This window comes from Echinops telfairi, unplaced genomic scaffold (assembly GCF_000313985.2).
Source record: "Echinops telfairi isolate 266 unplaced genomic scaffold, ASM31398v2 ScPeMD7_9;HRSCAF=40, whole genome shotgun sequence".
In the NCBI taxonomy this organism is placed as follows: domain Eukaryota; kingdom Metazoa; phylum Chordata; class Mammalia; order Afrosoricida; family Tenrecidae; genus Echinops; species Echinops telfairi.
The window spans coordinates 34,763,685-34,772,459 of NW_022103906.1; the positions used below are offsets into that span (position 1 = coordinate 34,763,685).

An 8,775-nucleotide genomic window follows, 5' to 3' on the forward strand; every position below is an offset into this window, starting at 1 on the left:
AGGGGGAACCGATTACAGGGATCTACATATAACCTCCTCCCTGGGGGACAGACAACAGAAAAGTGGGTGAAGGGAGACACCGGACAGTGTAAGATATGACAAATAATTTATAAATTATCAAGTGTGAGGGAGGGAAGGGAAGGTGGGAGAGAAAAAACTACAACTCAAAGAATGAAGACAACAGTGTCACCATGAGTTGGAAAAGACTTACTAACACCATTTTAAAAGTCTCTGGGTTAGCACAACTCATACTCAAAGCAACCCTATAAGACAGTGTAGAATGGCCCTGGTGGGTTTCCAAGACCATACATCTTTACAGTAGAAAGCCTCATCTTTCTCTTGAGGAACAGATGGTGATTTCAAACTGCAGGTCACTACAGGCTGACCTGGTGAAATGAACTCCAAATGCACTATTCCCCTCACATCAGCAGTGTTTTTCTTTCCGGGGCGGGGAGCCCTCGTGTATCATTAATGCATCAGATCTTTTGATACTGCCATAAGTGCAAAATGTTAGATAACAAGATAATTGATAAGCAATCAGATAACACAGTAAAACTGGGGAAAGTCAGAAACTGTTTCTGGTGAAAACCTGTCTGAAAAGAAAATTCAAAAATATTTTCTACTAAAACAAGTGAGCGAAAAACGGTAAGAATGTACCCTATTACCAAAGGTAAATTCAGGAAGACCCAAAGAAACAAGGCAGCCTGGTGGACTTCCACTTTTCATGGTTTTCACTATATAAAAACATAAATTATGTGCCAAAAATATAAAATATGTGTCAAAAAACAATAAAGTTAAAAGCAAACAGCAATTGGGGAAAAACATTCATAACATCTGTGACAGTATCAGTATCTTCTGTACCCCACTGATCTACAACACATTAGTCTCCTGTATTTTGAAAGTTTCAGCATTATCAATCAGCAAGATAAAGACCAAACTTTTTAAATGGTTTATAAATATTTATAACATGTTTCCAGCCTATCTCCAATTATTCTAGCACCAGGTCCTACCTCCCATGCAGATAATCTAACCAACCTCATAACAAATGCTAAAATCCTAACTTCCCTGCCTATTCAACCCTTTTCTAATCCCCCAACCAGAAAATACATACTTTTACATAATACAACAAGCAAGCCCAATAAAAAGTCCTTTGTTCAATGTTCCTCTCTTTACCTTCAAATGATCTTGTTCTGGTTTTTAGTCAAGCATTTCATCACTCTGCAATGGGATTAAAGGCCTACTGATCCAGATTTAGAAAGAGAAATGGGGACTTTCCTTCTAAATTAACCTCTTGCTACAGGGGTTTTTTTCTCATGAATTTTTTCATTGAAATATAATTCAGATACCATAAAATCCAGCTTTAAATGAGTACAACTCAGTGTATATAGTCAGACTTGTGCAACTGTCACCATTATCTAACCTTAGAACATTTTCATTCCCTCCACCTCCCAAAAGTACCCATTAGCAGTTCATCACTACACCACCCCTCCTTCCAATCTGGAAACAGTAATCATTCTGTCTCCTCAGGAGTGGCAACTTCAGGTCATTTCACATAAAAGGAATCACACTGTATGTGACAGGCTTCACGCACTTATAATAGTTTTAAGGTCCATCCATACCTGTCTTCATTCCTCTTTATGGATAAGATTCCATCGTAGGTCCGTATCGGATTGTTGATCCATTGAGCAGTTGATTAACAATTCTGTTATTTACACTTTTGGCTATTAGAAATAACAATGCTCTGAACACTCCTGTACGAGTTCTTGGATGGGCATATGTTTTCATTTCTGTGGGGTGCACAACTTGGAATGTTGGAATGGACTTGCTGGGTAGTGTGGCATGCTGTTTAACTTTTTGAGGAACTGCCAAACTTTTCCAAAGAGACTGCGCCATTTTATATTCCCACCAGCAAATAGGAGGATTTCACGCTTACATTTTCATCAGCTGGGAGGGCTATCATTGCTTGAAGAAAAAGAGAAGTGTGCCATGACAGTTGAACAAGGGCCCCCTACTGGGAACAGTGCACTCACAAAACAGACGTGCATTTCCAGCAGGAATACGGAGTACATTACCGGAAGCGAGCGAGTTGACCTGACCCTGACTCGTTAAACAGAGCTGCTCTAAGGACACGCCTGACAGTCGCCGTGAAGACGCGAAACAACGTTCCTGCTGCAGACTGCCAATTCAATCCAGAGCAAACGGCTGGGGCGCGGGGCGCCGAGCGCCGGCGGGGGCTGCAGCCACCTCCCCTCCTGCCGCGGCCCGGCGCCCGAGCCACGCAGGAGAAATTGTCTAAGCAGAGCCCGGCCCCCCGGTTTACAGGCAGCGCAAGATCTTCCTTCCCTTTTAATGGTGATAGGCGCACTGACTGCGGTCGAAGCAGCCGGGGAGGGGCAAACACCACACCGACACAGCTCCCCACTCGTAGCCCCCGTCTCAGTCTCTTCAGTGTCCCCAAAGGAAAAGAAGTAACACACCGACCCTGGAGGTAGAGCAACCTGAACTGCCCTCACCCGCAAAGACCCTCCTAACGGATCCCCAAGGACGGAGAGCGCAGGGCTTACCTGGTGGCTTCCTCCACTTCGACCCGGCTCCGGCCAGGCGCCACCAGAGGGATAGTAACCATCGCCTCCTCCGCCTTCTCCCTGCCAGGTGGTCTCAGCCGGGCCGCCCCCGCGCACCCTCCAGGAAATGGGAGGCTGGGGAGGTTCCGAACGAGGAGGATATAAAGGTGGCGGTGGGTGCACGGGCACATCTCCACCCCCGGGCCCGTAGTAGCGGCCATAAGGCGGACCGTCACTAGGGCCGTAGCCCGAGCGCCTCAGGGCCGACATGGGCTCCGCGGCCCGCAAGCGCTTCCCGCCCCCCACGACTGGCCCATTGCGCAGGCTCCTGCCCGCGAAAGTGAATGGACAGCGGCGAAGGGGGTAGGACGACAACAGCCAATCGCAGGCTCGGTCCCGCCCCTCCTGCTGCCAAGGCTAAATTGAGAGAGCTATTTACGATTATGCAATCCTGGGGGCAGAAAGGCGAGGGGCAGCACTGCGTCCCTTAAAAGGGAGAAGACACTTGTCCACCTTTTATTCAGTCTGGACTCCACGACTCTTCGTCGTGGATGGGGAAAGCGTGTTCCGTGCCACACTAAGGTCCCGCCTCTTCCTGATGGTCACGTGACGCCGGAAGTGGGCGGGATAACACGGAGCAGTTTCCGGAAGGCCCCGGCGGCTGAGAGCCGGGGCAGACGTGTGGTCCCTAGACGGGTTCCCGGCCCGGCCCCGGTCCCGCCGAGGCGGCGACTGCGGTAGGAGGAAGAGGAGGTGTTGGCCTCCCTGGCCCGTTGCCGCTATACCTTGCAGCTTGGTCTCAGGTCAAAATGAACTATATGCCCGGCACCGCCAGCCTCATCGAAGACATCGACAGTGAGTAGCCCATCTCCTCCCGGGCGGGCGCCTCTTCGGAAGGAGCTTGTAGAGTGAGTCCCGGGCAGGGGCTGTTTTTTGTTGTTTTTTAAACACAGTTCTAAGTGTTCCGAGTTGACATTCACTACAACCAAGGTACAACATCGCATGACAACCCGTGTACCCTACTTCTGTGTCTTGTCCCCCACCACCTCCGCGGGTCCCGGGGTGGTGAAAGTCACCCTGCTTCTGAAGAACTGGACGGCAGCCCAGGCCCAAACGCGAAAGTGCCCCAACAGAGATTCCTTCCCGGCCCGCTACCTCGCACCTGCAAGGAACACCGCCAGTCGGATTTAATTGACTATTAAACCTAGGCTTTACTCTGATGTAGCCATTTGCAGTGTTCTTTCACCGTGACCTTAAACACGTTCAGGTTATGGGGGTAAAAAAACAAACCCGCATTCAGCTTATGGCAAGAGACTCGTGTCAGATGTGGTACTAACCTTTTTTGAAAGGCCATATAACTTCAAACGTCTTTTTTCAGCTAGGCAATTTCCATCTTTTACTAAGACTTCTATTTACCGCTCTGAAGGAAAGCTCAAAACTCTTAAACACTGCCATCGAGTCAATTCTGACTTGTGGCGACCCTATAGGTCAGGGTAGAACTGCCCTGTGGGTTTCTGAGCCTGTGTAGAAAGCCTCTACTTTTACCCAGCGCAGCTGCTGATGGTTTCAAACCGCAGACCTGGAAGATTACAAATCGAATAGGTAACCCACTATATCACCAGGGCCTGCCCATCCGTATAAAACAAAGCAAAAGGGGGCTACTTAGAATTATCTGTTCTAGAGTTATCTGTTCTTTGCCTTTTCTAGACAGTTCTTTGTGGGTTATTTCGCAAGCAACATGTTTTAATCACGGTTTGTAAAATGTTCACTTGTGAATGGTTTTACCAAACTGCAGCAATCTCTGTTAGTGTCAGCTAAAGGGATGCAAATTAGGATCAGTGACCAACTTCTCTCTATGGTTGTCTGCAATCCTCTTTTAAATCCAAATGAACTATTTTGCTATTGAAGGAAAACATCTAGTAAATTGAACCAAGCCCATAAGTGGGCCACCACTGTGCAAATCTGTGGTTGTGGTGGTGTATAATGAAATGTTTTATTTTAGTCATCTGAGGATTGCCCCCCCACACACACACACACTGATGTTAGGTATCTCAATTATTTTCCATCTTGAACACATGTTGCCATTTTACTAAAAACCATTTTTGTTCCCAAGTCTATAATCCCTACCTATTTTTTAATTCCGTGCCTATTTTTAAATTGTTGTAAAAATATACAGAACACATTTCCTAATTTACAATTTTTCACATGTACAGTTTGTTGTGTCCACTCATAGCAACCCCATGACACACAGTTTGGTGCTATCAATAATGATGGGACAAAGCCCATCAGTCATGTTGTACGATCATCATCGTTATCCATTGCAAAATATCCATCATATGATGGTGAATCAAAAAATACTGCTACAAAATCATGGAACCCTTTATGGAACGAAAATGTCCAAATGTAAAGCCACTGAAGATCGTATTTTCATCTCTCTAACTTTTCCCTGAGGAATTCTGAGATCTTTATTTGACAGCATTTCAAATTGGCAGTTTGGGCTCGCTCATACTGTCGTTCCTCTGTAGGTTCTGTGTGTTCATACAGTTATACTCTCTCCCCACTGCTTCTGGCACCTTGCTCCGTCACTCCCCTTCCTTTCCCCTGCCTCCCTCTCTCCTGTGTTCCCCTGGAACCACCAGTCCTGTTGTTTTCTCCCCAGGATCCTGCCTGTCTTATCTAGATAGATATGCAGAGACAATAATAAGCACAAAACAAGACAGAGCAAAACAACAAACATTTTTTTATGAGAGCAGCCAGACACATCTTTCTCCTGCAGAGTGACTGGTGGGTATGAACCATGGATTTGAGGATTATCAGTCCAACATTTACTTGGCAGTACCACTAAGGCATCTTTTGTACTGGGGGTGAGGGGTGGTGGTGGTGGTGATAGACCACCCGATTATCCTTGTAATCTGCTGTCTGGATTTTCTTTGGGGGTGGGTGGGTATTTTTTGGTCATCACTACCCTTCTGAAGCTTATTAAAACTCATATAGCAGGGGCTCTAACTCAGCTCTTATGAATTCTCTCCCTCTCACCAGTATTATTACCATGACTATATTTTTAATTTTATGTGTTTAACTTCTCTAATACTAGTACTTGGTGATTTTCTTACCTTTCAAACTTGTACTTTTCTAAAATAATATCATGCATTTCATCTTTAGTCTGCTTCTTTCTTTAAATATCTTGGAGACCTGGACTATAATAATTAAATCACCCACTTTTGGATCTGCCCAAAATTGTTCTAATTCTTACCTCTTTGTCATTCCAGTTATTTCCAATTGCCTGCTGACTTTTTTACCTTGGTATCTACCCAAATAGTACTTCAGAGTCACAAACAGGTTATAGCCTTCCTCTCTACGCTTGCTTCCTTTATTCCCAACTTTTGGTAAAGAATGACTCAAATTCTAGCTTCTTTTCACCTCAGGACCTCACTTTCTCACACAAATCAACACAGTCAGTTGACTAATCCCATCATTTCTACCTGCATGGTCTTGTTCTTTTCATCTGCTTTCTTCTCTGTGCATCGAGTCTTCTCTTTCTTCATGTCTCAGATACACTCTGGAAAGAGCCCCCTAACTGTTCTTCCTTTTTGCTTGTCTGTTTTCTTACTCCCATTGACATAAAGTCCAGCTCAGCTTGGCCCCTTTTAGTTCTTTTCACACCCTCATCTTTCAGCCCTTTTTACTTCTACGTCATTTGTAAATTTCCCTCCCTTCCCTGCCACTTTCCATGCCCCAAAACTTTTTCAAGATCTAACTCAGACAACTCCAACTAGATAAAGTTTCTTTGTAAAGGTTCATAAAATTAAGAATTGCTTTCTTGTAGTATTTAATTATAGCCCAAAAAGGACTATAAATTCAGGGCAGAATCAGTTTCTTCTTTGTATATTCTGCTTCTAGAAAGTACTTTAGGTGTAGCATTAATGAGCTAAAATATTAAGCATTGAGGAAATAAAGTAAAATTTGCTGGCATTTCCAATGACTGGCTTATTCTCAGTCTTCAGATGTTAGGCCCAAGTCACTTGTTCAGAAATCCTTACCCACACCAGCGTCTCCTCTGTCATTCCTTCCAAACACCCTCGTCACTCTGTCTTGTTTCTTACTTCATTGTACTACTCCCGACAGGTAATTTTCTTATTGATTTTCCTTAGCAATAAAAATTCATAAGGTTGGTGACTTTCTGAGTTCCACTTTATACAGTTTATCCAGACTCCAGAAAAGCACATAAGCCAAAAACCACATCCACTACCATGGAGTTGATCCTTACTCATAGTGACCTTTTAAGACAAAGCAGAACTCCATGGGGTTTCCAAAGCTGTCTTTGTGGAAACAATACATCATCTTTCTCCCACGGAACAGCTGGTAGGTTTGAACTATAGACCTTGCAATTAGTAACTCAACCCATAACATGTCTTGCCACCAGGACTCCATACAAAAGCCCATTGCTCTCAATAAATTTTAAATTTCTGTTCCAGCTTATGCTCAGTGTTATTTTAAATGTCTAAGGCATTGTTTTCATTTAACACTGTCCTTAATTCCCCATGGAAAAGAAGTACCTCCAGAAAGTTGGGAATAAAAATACCATATAGCCCAACAATTCCTCTGCTTGTTATATGTCCTAGAGAAATAAGACCCTCCACACAAAATTATGAGCACACCCATGTTCAATGCAGCACTGTTCACAATAACAAAAAGAGGGAAACAACTTAAATGCCTATCATGAGAAGAATGGATAAATAAACCTTGGTATGTACATACAATGGAATACTACCTAACATTAAAGAATAACAAATTGGCAAATCACCTCAGAATATGGATGAATCCAAAATAAATAAATAAATAAAGAATATGGATGAATCTTGACAATATACTGAGTGAAACTGGTCACTATCAAAAGGGGTTGTATGAAACCACTATTATAAAAAGTAAAAAAAAAAGTTTTCACACCAAAGCAGCACTCTTTCTTTGATGGTTATTGGTGAGGGGAGAAGGGACGGAAAGTCACTTCAAGATAAGTAAGTGTTCATTTGGGCAAAGACATTGGGAGGTTTGCAAGAGAGATGGTGGGGATATATACCCATGAATATATATGAATTTAACAGGATATTTGTATCGTGAGTGTGGTAGGTCATACAAGCGGCAAAGTTAAGAGACTTATAGCCAAGCATCTTGAGGGAATGAGTCGCTGGAGGATAAGGACCATAGTCTCAGAGGACACCAACATCAACTGGTATAACATAGTTCTCAAAGGAATATTCTACATCCTACTTTGGTGAGAAGCGACTGGTGTTTTAAAGCTTCTGAGCAGCCATCCAAGGTGCAACTATTGCTCTTTCCCCATCTGAAGGGAAGAAGTATGATAAAAGTTTAAAGACTAATGGACCACTCATACATCTGCCCCTCCATGTCCCTGAGATGCCTAGCTACCGTAGCCTACTGCTCTGAAAAAACACTTTAAAAGAAGGTCTTGGATAGAGCTGGTGGGGCGTTATCACAGAAATCAAGCTCATAATAAAGACATGCAGGACCCTAAAGACTGTCCCTTAGTCAATCACCGGTGGTAAGATCTTGAACTGGACTCACCCCAGTACTAAACATTTAAGATACGGGCAGCATTTGCCCAAAGGCAAAGTACAGAGGGATTGGAAAGGAGGAGGAGTGGAAACGAGCAACACAGGGAAGCAGTGGGATGTGATGGTACGTTGAAGGGATTGCAGTGGATTGAATTGAAACTGTACAGACCATTGAATGTAAAACTGATGATCTCTTTTTTTTAACTTGAGAGTTTCTTCATTCTAAAATGTGAGAGAGAAGCTTTTTAAATTGAAGGGGAAATATTTCTAGAATTAGACGAGATCCGGCGAGTTCAGGGTGGTATGGCCATGGACCACATTTCTAGAATTAGGTCAGAAGATCATCGACTAAATTTCTTAATTTTTAAATGTAGAAACTGACACTAAGTGTTTTTCCCTGTTAAGCATCAGGGGATAGAGCCAACCAAGTCAGATGTCCTGGCTCCTAGCCCAGTCCTTCATTCTAAGACACTGTTTTCCCCACTGAAATTCCAGTCTGAATCCAAGGCTGCCTTGAACTTGCCACCCTTTTTTTCAAATAAATTTATCAGATACATTGGTAGAGGAAGTATTGCTGTTAACTTATTTTTGTTGTTTCCATGTAAATACCAAAGCTAACAGTTCTCATTTTATCTCCC

General features: G+C 43.6%; 2 protein-coding genes across 2 annotated transcripts in view; one reads left to right on the forward strand and one right to left on the reverse strand.

Annotated features, from left to right (window-relative positions):
- The window catches only part of BAG4 (BAG cochaperone 4), a 62,863-nt gene extending 60,014 nt beyond the window's left edge, over positions 1–2,849 (reverse strand). Inside the window, exon 1 of the mRNA XM_004696207.3 lies at positions 2,565–2,849. Within this exon, the coding sequence (XP_004696264.1) occupies positions 2,565–2,834 (270 nt within the window). The 5' untranslated portion in view covers positions 2,835–2,849. The remainder of the gene's footprint in view (positions 1–2,564) is intronic.
- The window catches only part of LSM1 (LSM1 homolog, mRNA degradation associated), a 14,753-nt gene continuing 8,810 nt past the window's right edge, over positions 2,833–8,775 (forward strand). Inside the window, 1 exon segment of the mRNA XM_045286865.1 lies at positions 2,833–2,927. Within this exon segment, the coding sequence (XP_045142800.1) occupies positions 2,833–2,927 (95 nt within the window).